This window comes from Pelophylax lessonae (assembly GCF_965119305.1).
Source record: "Pelophylax lessonae genome assembly, chromosome: 5".
In the NCBI taxonomy this organism is placed as follows: domain Eukaryota; kingdom Metazoa; phylum Chordata; class Amphibia; order Anura; family Ranidae; genus Pelophylax; species Pelophylax lessonae.
In genome coordinates, this window is record NC_138772.1 from 178,697,954 (window position 1) to 178,718,676 (window position 20,723).

General features: G+C 42.0%; 1 protein-coding gene across 1 annotated transcript in view; it reads left to right on the forward strand.

Annotated features, from left to right (window-relative positions):
* The window catches only part of CMBL (carboxymethylenebutenolidase homolog), a 36,590-nt gene extending 17,921 nt beyond the window's left edge, over nucleotides 1-18,669 (forward strand). The window contains exons 3-6 of the mRNA XM_082257987.1: nucleotides 1,122-1,229; nucleotides 9,959-10,101; nucleotides 14,399-14,490; nucleotides 18,365-18,669. Of these exons, the coding sequence (XP_082114113.1) occupies nucleotides 1,122-1,229; nucleotides 9,959-10,101; nucleotides 14,399-14,490; nucleotides 18,365-18,547 (526 nt within the window). The 3' untranslated portion in view covers nucleotides 18,548-18,669. The remainder of the gene's footprint in view (nucleotides 1-1,121; nucleotides 1,230-9,958; nucleotides 10,102-14,398; nucleotides 14,491-18,364) is intronic.
* Nucleotides 18,670-20,723: the final 2,054 nt, after the last annotated feature.

Below are 20,723 nucleotides of genomic sequence, written 5' to 3' on the forward strand. Positions count from 1 at the left end.
AAACAACATTGGTAAAAGCTGTGTGTAAACCATGTAATCTACACAATTCCCAGCATGTCTGAAAAGGCAAAATCCGCACTACTAACCAGAGATGACATTTGGATTTACATGGGGATAGACTTTTGAGGTCCTGGCAAAATGACTATGGATTTTCTTTTAAACCCTAATGTATGACATGGTCTTTGAACCATGGCCATCTGACTCTGAAGAGGCAGTAATAGGAGGCATTTGGATAAGCCAGCACCACCCCTTTAAAAGAGGGGCTTACAGCAACCATAGTGTCAGAGTGTTGGAGCTTGTGGAGAGAGTGCTGACAATCTGTTTAGGGAAAGCTATTACTAAACTGTGCTAATGTTTTTTGGACTGCATTAGTGGACTACAGTGTCTTCTGTACTGTCAACCTCCCTTCCATGTTCACAGTTTTTTATACAACTCCAAAAGTTATTTTTGGGGGGATTCTGTATCAGCAACAAGTTACTTAGCTTGCTTGCTGTTACCCCCCCCCCCCTCCACCCCCTGAAAACTCTATATAGGGATCTTTTTTATACCTGCTAGGCTTTAAAAATGTGTTGGTTGATATTGTTGTATCCAGTTTTTTGAGGGTGAAAATGTATTTTTGTGTTATCAGGAAAGTGGATACAAACCCCATTCATGAAATCGGACGATGGGCATATATCTGTTTACTTTTCTCTGTCCAAAGCTCTGAGTCTTTTCTGCTGCTCTGTTCCTCTGTTATCAGCATTATAACTTCTGACAAGTTCTCTGACACAGGAGATAAAAGCAGCTGGAAATGTGTGTCAGGGAAGGGACTTAGAGACTGATAAGCAGAGAGCTTGTCTATTTACAGCACCACTCTGCAAGTTTCTTTGTTCCTCTGCCTATGTGGAGGGGGGTTGTGTGCCTTTCCTCCAATCATCTCACACACAGTGTATGCCTAGACTCCCCTCCCACTGCTGAGTGAGGAAACAAAGTTTTTAACATGAGCTTCACTTTCTAAACAGTGTAGAAAGCTGAAGACAGCAAATATGCAAGTAAAACGTATGTAGGAGGATTTGTTTCAACTCTGTGTTTGTTTCTACTTTTAATGCAACCATTACATGTATGTATGGGTATTTTCGCAGTGCTGTCCTTGCTGATTTTTTTGTTGGACAAGAACCATGGAAAACAACAAATGATAAGGCAACATTCTTCGCCTGGCTTGAGACTCGTCCAGCTGACAAAGCATTCAAGTAAGACACAACTATCTATCTATCTATCTATCTATCTATCTATCTATCTATCTATCTATCTATCTATCTATCTATCTATCCCATTGCTGACCGCTTACTGGAAATTCTAGTTACCTGAGCGTTGTGTGGATACTTTACGTTCAGTGCTTTCCAAGTCACTGACCTGAATCAAAGTTTGTAGTGAAGTCAGAATAAGGTAACCTCTTCACACTTCTTTTGGGTTCATGAGTAATAAAGTATTGAAGTCAAAAGATCAGCACCCAATAGCATTGCAACTACCCTTATTCAGAATTAGGTTAACATTACCAGCTTATGTATTTCCCTTTTTATTTCTATCTAGTAAAGTCAGATAAGCAGTTGAGATGCTGCAATTTTAATGGATCAGGGCTTGGTTGAAGACTTACGGTTAGCTTCTGGCTTCTTTTATGGCATAGAAACGCCAACAGGGAAATCCTTCTGCGGTCATACAGGGAACTTTGTTTTTTGCAGTCCACATTTTGCATGCTTTAGTTCCCCCTGCTGCAGTCTATATAATAAAAAAAAAATATTTAAGACAACAAAAACAGAGAGCAATACCCAGAATGTAATAAAACATTGTTTGAATTAACTTTCCAACGGTTTCGGTAGATTGACCATTTAATTAAAAATTATTGAAATGATGCAAGAATGTGCGTGATGAAGTTCTAAATTTAAAATAACTAACAAAGTGTGGCTGTTTCTAGAATGGCTGATTCTGAATTGTGTTCTATGTAAGTGTCAGGACAGGTTCACACCTGAATCACACAGGAACGCAGACTGTGTTCCTGTGCGATTCATTGTGGTATGAATTTCAGTCCATTCATCTGAATGGGCTGAGTTCACACTGGATTGCACAAAAAGTAGTGCATGCACTACTTTTCAAAAAGCACACTGCACCGAAATACATCGCCACTCTCCTCCTACAGGTCCCATACTGCACTGCCATCTTCCCTTTGTATTTATCAGAAGCCAGTTGTCTCTTTTGGGCTCTTGTAGCTGGCCCCTGATGACATGCCTGTAGTGCACGCTCATCATTTGTAGATTGCTCCAGAGTACATTTTTATATGCAAAATAAGTAATTTGCACTAGAAGAAAGAATTGAAGAGGATGCCCGAGCCCCCCAAAAACCTATTCAGTATATCTCTGCAATAGGTATTTAGGTATAATAGGTTCAGATTTACCTGTTGATGAATTTGTGCCATAGTATCAGTGTGTATGAACTGCTGTAGAGGAAGGGCCGGCCCTACAATGGGTCCCAGTGGGTCCTTTGGACCCAGGCAGCAGATGAGCAGGGGCGGCCGCCACGTTACCACATTCCACTATTACAGCCAGAGCCAATGTAGAAGAAAAGTAAATTCATTGCCACTAACCATTAAAAGTAAGTGTTGCGGCCAGCCGGCGGCCGTGTGTGGGTGGGAGTATTCAAATTACACTGGCCGCCGTCTCTGTCTCGGCTCCAGTGTCTCAGTGTGACAGTGTCAGAGTGTCATCACATCCCTATGCTGCTGAGTGCTGACTGGCTGAGCGGGAAGAGTGGCAATGCCAGCATTGGTTTGGAGCAGTGTGGGTGGGCGGGCTGTGGGTGGGCTTGTGGGGCGGAGCCAGAGCAAGAGAGCGAACAGCTTTCCAGGCAGGAGGCAGGCAGCAGCACAGCACAAGAACCCGCTTACCAGTTACCACAGTGCTGTAAGAAGGCAAGACTTTGCTGGTGAGTGTAATAGATAAATTAAATGATAAAAACCACTCACGCCATTAATTAATAATGAGGCAATATTGTGATGTGAGGAAAATATTGTGATTTGAGGAAAATATTATGATTTGAGGAAATTGCTGCTGCCATCATATAGTGGCCCGGCCCCCCGTTCACGCGCGTGGAAGTGTCCTTGATGGCTGGGTCTGCAGGACCTAGCGCATCACGAATCCAGGTAGAGGGCAATGACAACGGCCCTTTACCACCAATGCAGGACGAGAGGAGAGAGAGACACCGCAGCAGCGTGAGCTGAACTGGCAATGACGCCGGTTTGTTGACAAGCGATCACAGCCGCATGATCGCTCCGTCCACTGATGGAGCGATCACTTTTCAACAAACCGGCGTCATTGCTGGTTCAGCTCATGCTGCTGCAGTGTCTCTCTCCTCTCACGTTGCATCTGTGTGAGAGGAGAGGGAAACCCCCAGCAGCAGCAGGAGCTGGCGCGATCCTTTGTGCCATCAGTGCTCCTACAGTGACATTAAAGTGCGATCTCAGTGTCAATACAGTGCCTCGTCAGTGCAATCAGAGTTCCATCCGTGTCAATACAGTGCTTCATCAGTGTCATCACAGTGCACCATGTGTGTCTTCACAGTGCCCCATCAGTGGCAATACAGTGCCCCATCAGTGTCATCACAGTGACCCATAAGTGGCAATAAAGTGCGCCATCACAGTACCAACAGTGCAATAAAAGTTCCATCAGTGCAATCACAGTGCCCCATCAGTGTCAATACAGTGCTCCATCAGTGCCATCACAGTGTCATCACAGTGCCCCATCAGTGGCAATACAGTGCCCCATCAGTGCCCCATCAGTGCCATCAGCGCCACTATAGTGCTAATCAGTGCCCCATCGGTGCCACTACAGTGCTCATCAATGCCACTACAGTGCTCATCAGTGTCACTACCATGCACATCAGTAAGTGCTCATCAGTGCCACCCTATCAGTTGATCCTCATAAGCGCCCATCAGTGCCGTAAAAATGCATTAAAAATGGGTTTTCATTTTCTTTCCACATTTTCCAAAAACTTGAGAAAAAAAAGGACATGTTCAAAAGACTCATTATGCCTCCTAGAATATATGTTGGGGTGTTTATATTCCAAAATTGGGTCATTTTGTGTGTGTTTCCATTGTCCTGGTGCTCCAGGGCCTTCAAAAGTGTAATAGGTAGTAAGAAAATTAGATGTGTAATTTATGCTTCTAGAACACATGCTGGTGCTCCTTGCATGTTGGGCCTCTGTGTGTGGCCAGGCTGTGTAAAAGTCTCACACATTTTGGTGGGCATGATTTATTTATTTATTTATTTTTATTATTTTTTGGGGGGGGGGGGCATTTTATTCTTGGACCCAGGCGGCACGATGCCTTGGGCCAGCCCAGTGTAGAGGGATGATATACATACCTCCCAACTTTCCGAGATGGGAATAAGGGACACCTAATGGCAAATGTTTGGAAGCATAGGACACACCCCCTGCCGCACCGCCCTTAAAGGCAAATTGTTCAAAGAAAAAGAAAATTATTAGTTAAACTCACAAGTGCTTTTTTTTACCACTGCTATTCCTTTATGTTGGCTTTTGGAATTTACAAATGCCGCAATTCAGAAATTTGAAGAAAGTTTTAACATTGTAAAACATGTTTTGAAAGATAAATAGTGCATTTTATATACATCTATATAGATTGGGCCAAAATGAGGGACAAATGAGGAGGAAAGAGGGACTTTGTTTTAAGTGAGGAGTAGTCCCTCGAAATCAGGGACAGTTGGGAGCTATGGATATAGAGAGCTGACAACCTGCATAGGGAGAGATTAGGTGTATCCGCTAATGAATTGACCTTTACTTCTGTGAATTGCAGTGGTGGGGTACAATATTTTGTGTGCATGGAAACAACCTCACATTATCACTTATTCACACCACTCCACCATCCCCTTAGTAAAGACAAAAATTAGGTATAGACTGTAAAAATAACTCAAAACGGCAGGCAGGCCTTAAAGCAAGGTAACCTGTGCTGCATGTGGAGGTAGTATGGAACAATCAACTACACAAGCAGATCCTACCTGGCAGATCTGCGGTTGGGCCACTGACAGCAGAGGCAAGGAATGCTTGTCCAACCAATCCAAGCACAGCATACATAGCATCATCTTCCTCTTCCTAGAAACAGCAGTCAATATCCAGCCAGCATCATACCCTGCAAGTTGGTAAATGGTTTCAACAAAATTATTATTATAATATTAATACAATATAAAGGGAGACGGTACAATACACTTCAAAACAGAAGCAATACGAGGGGCCCTGCTCACGGAGCTTACAATTTAAGGGAAGGGGGAGGTGCTACAAAAGGTAAAAGGTAAAGTTGCAGGGAATGATCTGATGCAGGTGGCTGATGTTCAGGTTGAGGTGGGGTAGGCTTCCCTAAATACATTTGTTTTTAAGGATCGCCTAAAGGCAAACAAGGTAGTTGCTAACAGGATAAACTAGGGTAGGGAGTTCCAGAGGACAGGAGAGGTTCTTGAAAAGTCCTGAAGGTGAGCATGGGAGGAGGTGACTAGGGAGCTATAGAGAAATATGTCTTGGGAGGAGCAGAGTGGACAATGTGGGCGATATCTCTAGATAAAGTTGGTGATGTAGCTGGGGGCAGTGTTATAGATAGCTTTGTGTTGTGGTTAGTATTTTGACTTGTATATGTTGGTCTAGTGCAGGGGTCTCCAATCTTTCTAAACAAAGAGCCAGTTTACTATCCCTCAAACTTTAGGGGGGCTGAACTGCGGCCATTGGGAGTAGAAAAATTCCCGATGTCAGCGGGGAAAAAACAATGCCCCATCTTTGTTGTCAGTGGGAGGAACTGTGCCCCATCATTGGGCCCCATTGTCGGTGTCATTGGAAGAAATTGTACCCCATTGTTGGGGTCAGTGGGAGGAATAGTGCTCCATCATTGGTGTCAGTGGGAGGAATAGTGCCTCATCATTGGTGTCAGTGAATAAAATGGTGCCCCAAAGCTCAGATAAAAGCAAGCAAAGGGCTGCCAGGCCGCAGTTTGGAGACCACTGGCCTAGTGCAAGCCAGTGAAGGGATTGGCAGAGGTGGACAGCAGCAGCCAAAGATCGGTTAGTAAGGTGTATAAGTGTAGCAGAAACGTTCCTGATAGCCTGTGTAGAGGTAGGCTGGCAAGAAGGGAGTAGCAGTAGTCAAGGTGAGAGATAACCAGGGAGTGGATAAGTAGTTTTGTGGTGTCATTAGTTAAGAAGGGGCAAATTCTGGAAATGTTACAGTGGTGCAGAAGGTGGCAAAATCTAGCACTTTATTTATGGCTTGCAACAGGAGAAGCCGCAAACAGAGGGAGATTTAGAGCAAAGTGCGAATCTCTTTGTCTTCTGAGGAAGAGGACTGGCAGTGGCAGTGTCTGCATTTGAGGCTGTTGTCGCTGACGCAAAACCATTCTGCAGTATCTCTGTTTGCTTATTATCAGGAGATCATACAAAACATTTGCCCAGTTTTTCCTGTCTCTTAAACAGGCTTCATAGACCAAAGACCCAACATGTTTTGGTTATAATAGTGCAGTGTTTTTTCTTGTTTTGTTATAAATGGCTACCATGGAAGTTTAATCTCAAATAATGTGTGGTGTGATTTCTGAGCAGTACTTAAGGAGGTGACTTAGACTGTGGTTGGGTTAAAATGGTTGCATATAGCACCATTTTCAATACTCTATGTTCTTTGCATTTTGTACATCACCACGTGTGATAAGTTAAATTCTGTGCAAGGTAAATTCACTCATCAGTTTAAATATTTGCATTGGGTGAAAACTGTGGGAAATCAAATTAAAGCCGAACTGGTTATTTATTCTGTATACTACACACAGCTCTCTTTCCAAAGCTTCGGCTCTCACACAGTGAAACCTCCCCTCACTCATTGACAATTCAAAAAATGCTTAATGTATTTACATACCTCTTTAGACCCAGTCTGTCCAGACGGTATGCTCAAATCCTAACTTGGAACTATACATAGGCAGCTTAACTCAAGACACAGAAGTTGAATTGAATGTAATTTTACTTGAACTAATTGAAGTACAGAGAATGGTTTTCCAATCTTTAGAAGTGTACGAAGACAATGATTTTCCTAAACCCTGAATCTGTGAACACCTAACTGATGGAACATGGAAGAAGTGGGGAGGGTCCAGCTGTCACTAAACTAACTAGCACTAAACAGGAGGGATGCATGAAGGAAGAAACCAAAATTATATTAGCAAACAAGTTTCAATGGCCTAAAACCACCACTAGATGTCAGCATACTTCAGAAAAATGATAACTTTATGCAGTTCAATACAAAATACGTACAAGTGGGGGTAGAACAAATAACACACTTTGTCTTCTTCTCACAGAATGCAAGACATTCTTTGAATAGACAAGGGGAGAGGAGAGGCAGGTAAATGATGGGATCCTACATGGTATGAAAGCTGGAGCTCTTTTTTGCATCACTGGAGAAAGATCACTGTGTGTAGTATCTGGCATAGTGCTTCTGGGACTGGAAACAAGGCAAGCAGCCTCTGAATGGGTAAGGGGGACCGAGGTAATTATCAGCACTCCTTCAGGGGTAATTTCTACAGAAATTGAAACAATCCTTTGTTACAGGTTAGGGGATGGCTTAAAGCTGTACATGTTGTTATGAAACTAGCAACAAAGATCCAACAACGAGTTTAAGGCATAACTGCCTTGGAACAAATTTCTGTTCAGATTTTAGGAAAGTGTATTTTTATTTTATTTTAACTGTTAGACATTTTTGGACTTTACCCTACAGATGACAACATGAATACAATACTATACACAACTTTGAAATAAAAGCTGCACTGACAAGAATATGCTGGCTGCTATTGCTGACATCTGAAAGTGTCATGTTGGCTTCAAAAAATGAATAGGAATAAGTATGAAGATCAGGGATGGTGTTGGGTGAAGGGTTCGGCCTGAGCATGAGTTCGGGCTCAACATTGGCTGTTTGGCCTGTTCGTCCAACACCCGAATGTGCAGGGTGTTCATCCTGCCGAACGGCCTGCAATGCACTGCACGCTGCACAGTGTATTTTGTGCCCTGATTGGCAAAAGCTTTGCCCAATCAGGGCACAGTATAAGCTGGTTATTAAAAACCAAGTTATCAGCTGTCAATAGGTTTCCCCACTGACAGCTGAATAAAAAAAAAAAAAACGCCAGGTAAAAGAAAACAAATAAAAAATACAACATAAATGAAAAAAAACTGCTTGGGGTCCCCCCCAAAATTCATACCAGACCCTTATCTGGGCATGTAGCCTGGCAGGTCAGAAAAGAGGGGGGGGGGGGGGGTGAGCGAGCGCCCCCCCCCCCCCAAACCATACCAGGCCATATGCCCTAAACATGGATGGGGACAAAAGCCTCACTCCCACAACCAGTGGCCAGTGATTGCAGGGGTCTGCGGGCAGGAGGCTTATTGGAATCTGGAAGCTACCCTTAACAAGGTGGCCCCAGATCCCATCCCTCCCATGTGAATGAGTATGGGGTACAAAGTACTCCTACCCATTCACCAAAAAAGTGTCAAAAAGTAATAATAATAATACAGAGACAGTTTTTGAAAATGTATTTGTTAAAAAGTAAAAAAACAGTGTCCCCCGATGTAAATCCATCGTCAATCACGCCACCCGCCGCACCCGTAAAATAAAAAAACAAAGGCTGGTCGCCTACTGCAGGTTCCATCATTTGAGTGTTTTTATATAGGTAAGTGGTGGAGCTACATCACCTGGTGGCACTGCTGCCTTGTGATGTTGCTGACCCAACATGCACCAAGGGGGTGATGTCACCAGGTGGCTCCTCCCTTACCTATGTAAGAACTGTTAAAAGGCGGCCAGCCTTTATAGACAGCGGGAGCGTTTTTGTTGTTTTATTTTTCCGGTGCGGCAGGTGGCATGATTGACAATAGATTTACATCAAGGGACACTGTTTTTTTTATTTTTTAGTAAAGGAATTGTCAAAAATGTGTGTGTTTTTATACACTTTTTTTGGTGAATGAGTAGGGGTACTCATTCACATAAGGGGGGGTCGGGATCTGGGGGGCCCCTTTGTTAAAGGGGGTTTTCAGATTTCGATAAGCCCCCCTGCCTGCAGTCCCCCACAACCACTAGCCATGGTGGTGGGGATGAGGCGCTTGTCTCCATCAACATGGGGACAAGGTGCTTTGGGTGGGGGGGCAGAGCCTCCCTGCCCTAAAGCGCCCACCCCTACATGTTGAGGGCATGTGGCCTGGTATGGTTCGGGAGGGGGGGCTCACTCGCCCCCCCCTTTCCTGACCTGCCAGGCTGCATGCCCGGATAAGGGTCTGGTATGGATTTTGGGGGGGACCCCACACCATTTTTTTTCTTACATTTTTTCTTAATAACAATTGCATCCACGGGTCAATTTAAATGTGATTAAACTCGTTTTTTTTTTTTTTCTTTAGAAATGTAATTTTTGCTACAGCATGTTCAATACGTGCTTCAGGTACGCCACTTTACAGGCACTATATTTATTTAAAGGATTTTTTCTTTTTATTGTTGTACTTTAAGCATCATTAAAACCAATGCTGCTGAAAAAACAATTGTTTAAAAGAAAAAAAAAATGTGCATTGATATATGTCCCTCAGGGCAGTACCAAGATCCCCATACCCCTTTTATGGCCAATTACTTGTATATAAGCCTTGAAAATGGGCACTTTTGATTTTCCTGTTCAGCTTCCATAGACTTCAATGGGGTTTGCCGTTTGGGTTCAAACATTTCCCCTGTTCGGGAGTTCTGCCGCGAACCGAACAGGAGGTTGTTCGGCCCATCTCTAATTAGAGGTTCTCTGTTCATTGGCTTAATGTGTGTTCTAGATCAGTGAAATAAGGTAACAAACATTTTCAGAAATAGATCAGCAATGGAAACTTAACAGAGAAACTAACATATTTTATGACATATGTATAATTTAGTTATATATTTACAGGCAGGTCGATGCTGTGCTAAGATATCTAAAGGAGAAGTGCCATGCCACAAAAATCGGCATTATTGGTTTTTGCTGGGGAGGAATTGTTACCCATTATGTTACGCTCAATTATCCTGAATTGAAAGCTGGAGTGGCGTTCTATGGTAAGATTTTTCGTTAGTTCTGAAAAAAATATTATTTCTATAAACTCTGAAGAAGTCGTCAATGAAACGCCTAAATAAGCTACATGATATGATTCTTCCGATCAGTGGTAGATGTACTTCTAGGGCACTTACGACAAGTTCTGGGAATATGTTCATGCTAAAGTAAAATAAAATCCATTATGATGGTGGTCCCCAAAGTGAAATCCATGAGAAAGTTACAGCCTCCTGCTTACCCAAAAACTATCCACAGTAATGAGCTGGCCCTGCATGCAGGGATTTCTCATTGCACACCAGTGAAGCTACGGCGCAGAAACACAAACACACAGTGTTAGGGCATATACACACACACATATACACTGTCAGGGTAGACACATACAGATACATGATAAAGCAGAGAATTTTACTGCAGGTGAATCTTCCAGGTGCCTGTGATTTAAATTACAATGATTGCTTCACCATTGGTAAATGATTGTTCAAAGTCACTTTGACTTCTGTATAAATATGCCCAATAGTTTCAGGACAGACACATATACATTGTACACAAACAAAACAACACACTGCGCCCACCCAGGTAGGGAACCCTTAATCCCACCAATCTCTCCAAACACAAACAATTAAAAAACAGTTACTGGGTATTTGTAGGATAACGTCTGAACATAGTAGCAATTCTAAAATAGTGCTAGATATTCCACTCAACGCTTGCAGCTCTGTACTGTACATAAAACAGCTTGAAATTGTGATAGTGCAAGTAAATACATTTATTAACAGTGGAATTAACTAAAAAATGCAGTGACAAGAGCTGTAAGGATCAGCCATAGAACTATACCAGCTAGGGCCAATGTACACATGCCATCCTCAGTTCAGTAAGAATGGGTAGGGATGCTACATATCCCTCATGGCACTCTGGGTCAAAATTCTGGAAAATGGGAAGGATGAAAGATGGAGCATAAAGCTAGGTCTGGTGGTGCTAACCTATATATTGTGGCTGTGCAGTCACCTGTACCCCTTCACTAGCATCATGCACCTAACTCCTTGAAACAAACAACCCCCCCCCCCCCCCAAGAGCCCCAGTCCTGGCAGTTCTTTAGAGCCAGGCTAAGAGGTGGCTGACCTTACACCCCCCTGTGCCAGGCAAGGTTGTGTGTGACCATGGCACTAACCTGCTGGCCGGCCTTTGGAAGGGGAAGTTCTTATATTTACCTAGCTTGATACATGTCCTAAACTTGATAGAGCAGTGGTTAACTACCATGGCTTAGAGGAGGTCCTGCATCAGGCCCAAAAAGTTTGTGCCAGCTTTAGGGTTTATCTGGCAGAAATTTAGTGCAAACACAAACTGCCTGCCAATCGACTAATCTTTGACATGCCAATGAGCTGTAACGTGAGGCTGTACCAGAGGCCTGAGAGTCATCAATGATTACTTGTGCGATTACGACTACTATTCTCCGATCCCAAAGAGGAGGAGCAGCAGTGTCCGCAGTTGTGTAATCTACACTTTTAGGCGATTTTTTTTCAAACCACAGTGATCAGGCCTTGCTACAGGCAGAACTCACAGCACCTCAACCACATGGTTTCTGACCATATCGAATGCAGGGCTTCTGCAGACGCTCTCAGAAGTAAGGAACCTATGGACTATCGTTTGTCCAGACTGGACAACTGGACAGAGCTTGCATACTGTGCTGTCTGAGAGAGACATCAGGGCGACAGGAGGTTTTGTTACTAAGAGGTGAATTAATCTGTCCCCTGATACTGTGGCCAGCTCACTTTCATAAAAATTAACTAGTCCTGGATTACAATGACAAACCCCTGCTGTTGATGCCACCAGTTCCATCTGGCCCAAAAAATTGGTGCCTGCCTTAATTATCAGCTACTGCCACCTCTCCAGTTCTCCAGCACATTTCCAGCTCCTACCAGCTCTCCTGGCTTATACCTGTGTTCTGGTACAGTAAAGGTGCTGCACAGGGCCGCTGATGGGGGGGGGGGGGGGGGGACCACCAGCCCTCTTGTAGGGGGCCTTAGCACACAGGGGGGCCCACACAGATAGGGGGGGATTAGTGATGGACAACAATTACAGAAATCTTCCTCCAGCACCTGAATCTGATCTGTCCCTCTCCCTGCTATCCGCTTTTATCTGCTGAGAAAGAGATAGTCGTCCCTCACTAATGCCCCTCCCGTGTGTGGGCCCCCCCTCCCTCCCAGCACTTATCTCTGCTCAGGAGTTTATTTGTAAATTGTAACTTTGTTTCTCTCTCTCTGTCTCTCTGATCACTGAGCTCCAACTGCCCAGCCTGTATATTTTTCTCATCTCATCTTCTTTTTTATTTAACATAGTTTTTTTTTTTTTTTAGATTTAGCAGGAATTATGCGAGTTATGTTATATTTGTGTCTGATAATAGTGGTTTTGTTGTAATTTTAGCTAAATATATCTTTAATATTTTCTTGAGGGGGCCCTGCCAGGTAGTCTGTACGGGGCCCCGCGATTTCTAACAGCAGCCCTGGTGCTGCATATAATATTTCCATAGCTGCCAAAGTTTGTGGCCTATTCCAGAGCTCTAACATTGTAAAGATGCCACAAATGTTTCCATGACTGGACCTCAGCTGCCAAATTTTAAACATTTTTAAGGTGTCTACATGTTAGCAGCCTATTCCAGTGTTCTACTTTGTGTCTACATGTTTGCAGCCTATTCCAGTGATCTGGCACTGTAAAGATGTCACACACGGTTTCCCTGGACCTTAGCTGATGATTTCTAATGTTTCCTGTAAAGTAAATCCTGCTTTCTATATCCAAATATGCAGCCTATTCCAGCACTCTGGACCACAAAAATATTTGTCATTATTGTCCTCAGATAATACAGTCGTTTATTTCAAGATCAAACCTGCCTTATCTCTTCCTCTTATTTTGCAGCCTAATCAAGCTGTCAAGTCACTGTACAATATTTTTGTCTATTGTCTATAATAGACTCTAACATTTATTTTAGGATAAAACCTGCCTTCTCTCTTCGATTTACATTGCATGCTTACCAAGCTGCTTACATACTGTTCAGTCACTGTACACAATGTGTGGCTATTGTCTCTGAAATAATACACTCTGTTTATTCCAAATTAACAACTGCCTTGTCTTTCCCTCTTACATTAGGACTTTAACCTTAACAAGCTGCTTACTTAATATCCTGCGACCAAATATTTGTAGTTCTTGTTGCTCAGATGATATACTCTGTTTATTGCAAGATAAAACCTGTATCGACTCTTTCACTGCAGCCTCACCAAGCTCCTTACATACTGTTCAGCCACTGTACAATATTTGAGGCTATTTTCTCTCCGGTGAAAACCCGCCTTGTTTCTTTCTATTTGCTGCCTACTCAAATGCTTACTTACTGTACTGATGCTAGGCAATTTCTACCAAACACATATCAGAAGTCTAAATTTTGAATATTTTGTGAATAATTGGGGAAACAAGGATGACAATTTTGAAGCCCTTTAGGATTCTTTAGCCCTTCCACTTGGTCATACAGCAATTTATATGAAGAAAGTATTTATGTCTGCAAACTCTAGATGGCCAAACAATACCGAAAATGCCATAGGTCAGCTATGTTGGTAGGTTAAACTATTCTTGAGTTGAGTTTTATTGACACAGCTGCTATAGAGGTAGGAATAATTTTTGACCAAAGTTTTTGTAAGTGATATGAACTGTTGAAGATGTGAAGTGGTTTACAGCAGATATTCACACAAAAAATAAAACACATGAAAACAATTCTGTTTTTCTATTTTTTGAAAAACAGCACAACTGGCCTTTTAGACTCCATTCACACTGCCGCGACTTGTCAGGCGACTTGTCAGCCTGACAAGTCGCGGTCCGTCGCGGTCCATTGACTGCTACAGGACCTGTTCTAATAGGAGCGACACAAGTCGCTCCGACTTAGAAAAAGGGTCCTGTACTACTTTGTGGCGACCTCGGAGCGACTTGCATAGACATTCATTATATGAAGTCACGGTGCACGGGACTTCACAAGTCGCCCCCGAAGTAGTACAGAGTCGTGCCGCTGCAGTGTAAATGCGGACTTGGAAACACTTGCTTAAATAACTGTAGCAAGTGAAAGATGTCCCCATGAGAAACTGAACTTTGCCACTGCCATTGCTGAAAAAAATAGCAGATGTGTAAATATGCTGTATGAAAATCATACATGGCAATGCTGCTGTGCATGTTTAACAAATGTAATGAGCAATAACTGTCTTCCATGTTTTTCCAATTGCTGATAGACTATGCATTGTCTACAATTTTGAGATTTTTGTTTTTTTTTAGGCCTAGTCCGTGAAGAAGGAGATAAGTATGATTTGAAATGTCCAACTTTATTTATCTTTGGAGAAATTGATCCACTTATACCACTTCAACAGGCAAGTATTGACTGTGTTAAATATAAACTATGTTTTGACAGAACACTATCTAATGCTGTTGAAATTGTTGCAAAAAAATATAGAAATTGTTAGAATGAGAAAAGCCCAGTCAAGAATGAGTCATAAGACAACCTAAATCTTACATTTCTTATCAACTCAGGAATTGCTAATACTGGCTAGTTTGGTTAAAAAAAGGTCCCAAATGCTGAGGCTCAGGAGACTAAAGATAGGTACATGAAAGTTAAAGTGTGGGCCAAATGTTAAGGGATCAGTGGGGACCAACAGTGATAATGTCTCCAACAGATGGCAGACACCCTTCAGCAAGGTGCTTGCCTTGAAAATCTTTATCAGAGCCTCTAAAGCCCCTTTCACATGGGGCATAATCCATTCCATGCTCACAGATCCTTTGCTGATTGGAGCAGAGTGGACAGATGACACATCCATGTCCACATGGATAGAGTCCGCTCTGTCCTGTGGGCAGCCAGGAGTAAATGGACTCCTCTATCCAATTACACCTGACTACCCTCCGATCTGATCTGCCTAAATGTTAAAGGAGAGATCCCTGTCCTTTTTTTTAGCAGATCGGATTGGACCTTTTGGTTAGCAGATGTAAACAGACACAAGCCTGTTTACACTCACTTGCCCATAGGGATGTATAGACCATCCTGATCGGACTGCCCATGTGAAAGGGGCCTTATGGTGATGAAGACTTAATGCAGCCAAACAACTCCCATAGCATGGCCTTTGAGATTACTGAGCTGATGGAAGATCAGAGTACATATGGGATATGTTGCAATCTGGGAATAAAAACTGGAAACCAGACAAAGAAATATTTAAGGTAAAAAGGTGCAAGGAGATAGGAGATGTCAACAAAAGGCAACTGCAAGTTGCAACAACTGACAGAAAACACTATGACACTGGCAATAAATAACAAATCCCAGACTGGGTACTCAGGAAAGTAGTAATAGGAAGGCATCAACATAAGAAAACTGGATTTGAACAAAGTACAGTACACACTAGATGGTGGTGACTGCATAAAGATAAGTGGAAAGCAGAACAGGGGGCATGAGCTAAGCAGAAAACTACTAAAGTAAATAAGTACTGGCAGATCATATTGGGAGATTTGCAAATCAGACCTTATAAGCAATTGTACATGTCATGAATTTTAGGCTGCTGTGTAGCAAAGAGACCAGAGTAACTTGAAAGCAAAGTAAAAATAAATCTAATGTATAAGTTTGTTTAAACCTTCTGCCATTCCTTGCTGTTCCTTCGTAAAGTAGCAAAGAATGACTCTGAAATACATAAACGTTAGCATGCAGAAGTCCCCTCTAAGGGTCCCTTCACACTGCCCCAGACCCCTGCCACACACTAAACTTCTACAGTTTAGTTTGTCTGTTCCAGCTGGCTTATTACTAGAAGAGCCTGCAAAATGTTTGCTAGTATGATGTCTTGCAGAATAAAAATTGGAGTTTCAACATGGTTTGCCACTACTTGAAAAAGACTAGCAACTACTGCAAAGAACATTTTTCACACAAACACCATAGTACAAGATTACCACAAAAACTACAATTTGATATGAAACATTTACTTATACAGTATCTCACAAAAGTGAGTACATCCCTCACATTTTTGGAAATATTTTATTATATCTTTTCATGTGACAACACTGACGAAATAACATGTTGCTACAATGTAAAGTAGTGAGTGTACAGCTTGTATAACAGTGTAAATTTGCTGTCCCCTCAAAATAACTCAACACACAGCCATTAATGTCTAAACCACTGGTAACAAAAGTGAGTACACCCCTAAGTTAAAATGTTCGAATTGGGCTCAAAGTGTAAACATTTTGTGTGGCCACCATTTTTTTCCAGCACCCTCTTAACCCTCTTGGGCATGGAGTTCACCTGAGCTTCACAGGTTGCCACTAGAGTCCTTTTCCACTCCTTCGTGACAACATCACGGAGCTGGTGGAGGTTAGAGACCTTGCGCTCCTCCACCTTCCATTTGAGGATGCCCCACAGATGTTCAAAAGGGTTTAGGTCTGGAGACATGCTTGGCCAGTTCATCACCTTTACCTTCAGCTTGTTTAGCAAGGCAGTGGTTATCTTGGAGGTGTGTTTGAGATCGTTCTGTTAGAATACTGCCTGCAGCCCAGTCTTTGAAGGGAGGGGATCATGCTCTGCTTCAGGATGTCACAGTACATGTTGGCATTCATGGTTCCCTCAATGAACTGTAGCTTCCCAGTGCTGGCAGCACTCATGCAGCCCCGTACCATGACACTCCCACCACTATGCTTGATTGTAGGCAAGACACACTTGTCTTTGTACTCCTCACCTGGTTGCCGCTACACACGCTTGACACCATCTGAACCAAATAAGTTTATCTTGGTCTCATTAGACCACAGAACATGGTTAAATCTCCTTAGTCTGCTTGTCTTCAGCAAACTGTTTGCAGGGCTTTCTTGTGCATCAGGTTTAGAAGAGTCTTCCTTCCGGGATGACAGCCATGCAGACCAATTTGATGCAGTGTGCGGCGTATGGTCTGAGCCCTGACAGGCTGACCCCCCCACCCCTTCAACCTCTGCAGCAATGCTGGCAGCACTCATACGTCTATTTCCCAAAGACAACCTCTGGATATAACGCTGAGCACGTGCACTTGCACTCAACTTCTTTGGTCGACCATGGCGAGGCCTGTTCTGAGTGGAACCTGTCCTGTTAAACCGCTGTATGGTCTTGGCCATCATGCTGCAGCTCAGTTTCAGAGTCTTGGCAATCTTCTTATTGCTTAGGCCATCTTTATGTAGAGCAACAATTCTTATTTTCAGATCCTCAGAGAGTTCTTTGCCATGAGGTGCCATGTTTAACTTCAGTGGACCAGTATGAGAGAGTGAGAGTGATAACACCAAATTTAACACACCTGCTCCCTATTTACACCTGAGACCTTGTAACACCAATGAGTCACATGACATCTGGGAGGGAAATGGCTAATTTGGCCAAATTTGGACATTTTAACTTAGGGGTGTACTCACTTTTGTTGCCAGCGGTTTAGACATTAATGGCTGTGTTGAGTTATTTTGAAGTGACAGCAAATTTACACTGTTATATAAGCTGTACACTCACTACTTTACATTATAGCAAACTGTAATTTCTTCAGTGTTGTCACATGAAAAGATATAATAATATATTTACAAAAATGTAAGAGGTGTACTCACTTTTGTGAGATACTGTATGTCTTTTCTCTTTTCCTTTCAGTTCAGCTTTGAAAGTATGGATGAACAAACTGAATAGTGATATGCTAATATATCACCCCGTTTTTGTCAAATTTTCAGCTTATAATGTGTAGCCACATTATATTTATACTGTATGCAATGAAAACATTTTTGTAATATAATCCATTCTGTAGGCATCGTTGTTCAATGCAGTTTTGTATTAACATTATAATTATTATTATTAATAATATTATACAGGCTTTATTAAGCACCAACAGATTGTACAGCACCTGACAGAATTAAGGGAGACGGTTACAATACTATTAAATACAAGAGGGTTCCAGGGGCACTGCTTATGCAAACTTACAATCTAAGAGGGAGGGTATTAACAGCACATTATTTACCTTTCTGGAAATCTCTAGGTTAAATAAAAGCAGAATGCAATATTAACACAATTGTCCAACTGTGAAAACATATTTTTTTGGTTTTTATATAGATATATACTAATAAGTATATGTTTGGGGTATTAAGTATATAACTAAAGGTGTCTGGGAGCAGGATTAAATTCACCAATCTAAACAATTATTATTATTCTAAATAATGTGGATAATTATTATACAGCAACCCAAAGCATTTTTATCTTAAACTGTGTATGTGTTTTTCTAGGTGGAATCATTGGATCAAAAGCTAAAAGAGCATTCAAAAGTTGACTATAAAGTAAAGGTATATCCAAAACAGAACCATGGATTTGCACACAGAAAGAAAGAAGAGATTAGTCCTGAAGATAAACCTTACATTTTAGAAGCAAGGAAAGACATGCTGGAATGGCTAAAGAAATATTTTAACTAAATATTTTTACTGTTTTAGGACACTTGATATGCTTGTTTAAAATAAGTCAATCAAAGCAGAAATATGATGTTTAAGTGTATTTTTCAAGAGTATTTTTTCTCATAAATAAACAATATTGAAAATATGATAGATTTTCTTTCAAAGCATTCATGTTCAATTTTATGATTTTGATGGATCTGGCTCATTTATGTTCTCTGGATAAAAACAACTTTTGGTCCCATGTCTTGATGCAGCAGTGGCTAAAGCTGAAGCAACAAATATTTATTTTTTGTACTTACTGTTAAATAACTTTCTTGGAGTCCAAAAAACACTCAGGAACAGTATACTGCCATGGATTCTATAGCTCCACCTTTAGGTTGAATGGACACCAGGCCAAATAAACAACTGTAGGCCAGCCCTCTCATACCAGCCATACTTCAGTTTAAAGGCATTGTGAACAAAATAATGGATTATACAAGGAGCTGCCTCCCTTGTTGGATTCTAGGAAAAAGTTAAATTTACAGTAAGTAAAAAAAACTTGTCCCCACAAGGGACACAGGAACTTGTCCCCACAAGGGACACAGGAACAATACATTACCATAAGACACCCTAAAGCAGTATCCACAAGAATGATGGGCCAGAAGAGTTGGCACAAAAAAATAAAATAAAGATACCTTCTTGATTCAGTTCGATTCTACAGAAGGTTACCTCCTTGGTTTTAAACCAAAAGTTTCAGGCTCAGAATATGTGGCAGAGCAGGGGATATAAACAGAGATGTCATATTATATAAGAGCATGAACTAGGGAATAGCAGTCAACAGCCTCTGGAAATGCTGATCATAGCTGTTACTCAGTGTTAGTACCAGCTGGATATTAGATTCACACCAAAAATAGACTTTCCAGGTTTGGTGGTACACCTTATGGGAAGTAGCCTCAACTGCCAATAGCATAGTTGAGATAACCAATTACTTAAAATCCCCTATCCTTCGGCACCTAAACTTCACCAGCCAAGCTGTTGAAGCCAAAAACTGAGAAGCACAGTCGAATATCAACCCTTCAACAAGAGATGTGGATGATCTAGAATTGGTCATGGATTGCCAGAGGTAAGGCTAATGAGATAAGCAAGCTATAGTCTCTTTTGCCAGTTCGGAGTTATAAGCAAGACTGGAATCCTTTCAGCCTCAATTCTGCAAGGTAGACAAGGAATTTACTCCAGGAGAGGGAACAGGTTAATAGAGTGTAACAAACCTTCAAAGCACTCACTTCCTCTGCCATTCGATCCAGCTACTTGAAAACAGCCTCTTATGATAATCCGTCAAATCACTCTGCCTATGAAAGAATTTTGCATGATTTATAATGCTGCATTTCTCTGAGACATACTAAGGATGGACAAATATGTTATCCATTGGTTGTTAAAGTACTGGACACAAGAGGGGGAATTAACAAAGCTTCCTGTACAATTATAATGGCACAGGAATCTGGTGCAAATGGCATGCTCCAGATTAAGAAAGAAGATAGGCATGTTTCACGTGTATCTGTGCCACTCATGCCAGTTTCTATTTGAGGCAGGGTTCACATACTGTATATGCAAATTTAAAGTGGGTTTCCCTGCAACAGACATGCACCAGACCCAAGGCATGAACACGCAGCCACACAAATGTGAAAGAGTGAGGTGGGGCGAGATTCAAGTCTAGTGTATACAATATGCCCCAGCACTATCCCTCATATGTGGAAACAAATAATGGGAAGAACATTCACCCTTACTCCAAACACACAAATGTGAACCCGGCCTTAATGTCAAAGAGAAACTTGGCACAGGTTCTTCGCCTAATTTAAAAGAATATTGCCACAGATCCCTACCAGATTGGCATCATGCATTGGTTGTGAACAGGATGCCGGTAACGTGTCAGACAGCTCTTGTGCCTCCCGTTGCCTGTGCAACTCCCTTCCCTGTCTATACACCTTACTGTTAACCCCAGAAAATGCAGGGTACTAACCTTCCTCCTCCCTCTTGCACAGACACAACATAGAAAATGGAGCATATTGCTCCTAATCAACAAAGGGGGTTGCATCCCTTTTATGAATTAGAAGCCTGAGGATAATTGCAGAACTGTCAGACCAGAAACTGCAGATAAACAGTTTTTCCTGATTTAAAGATATATTTAAATTCCATACATGTACTTCAAATCCTGTTTTTA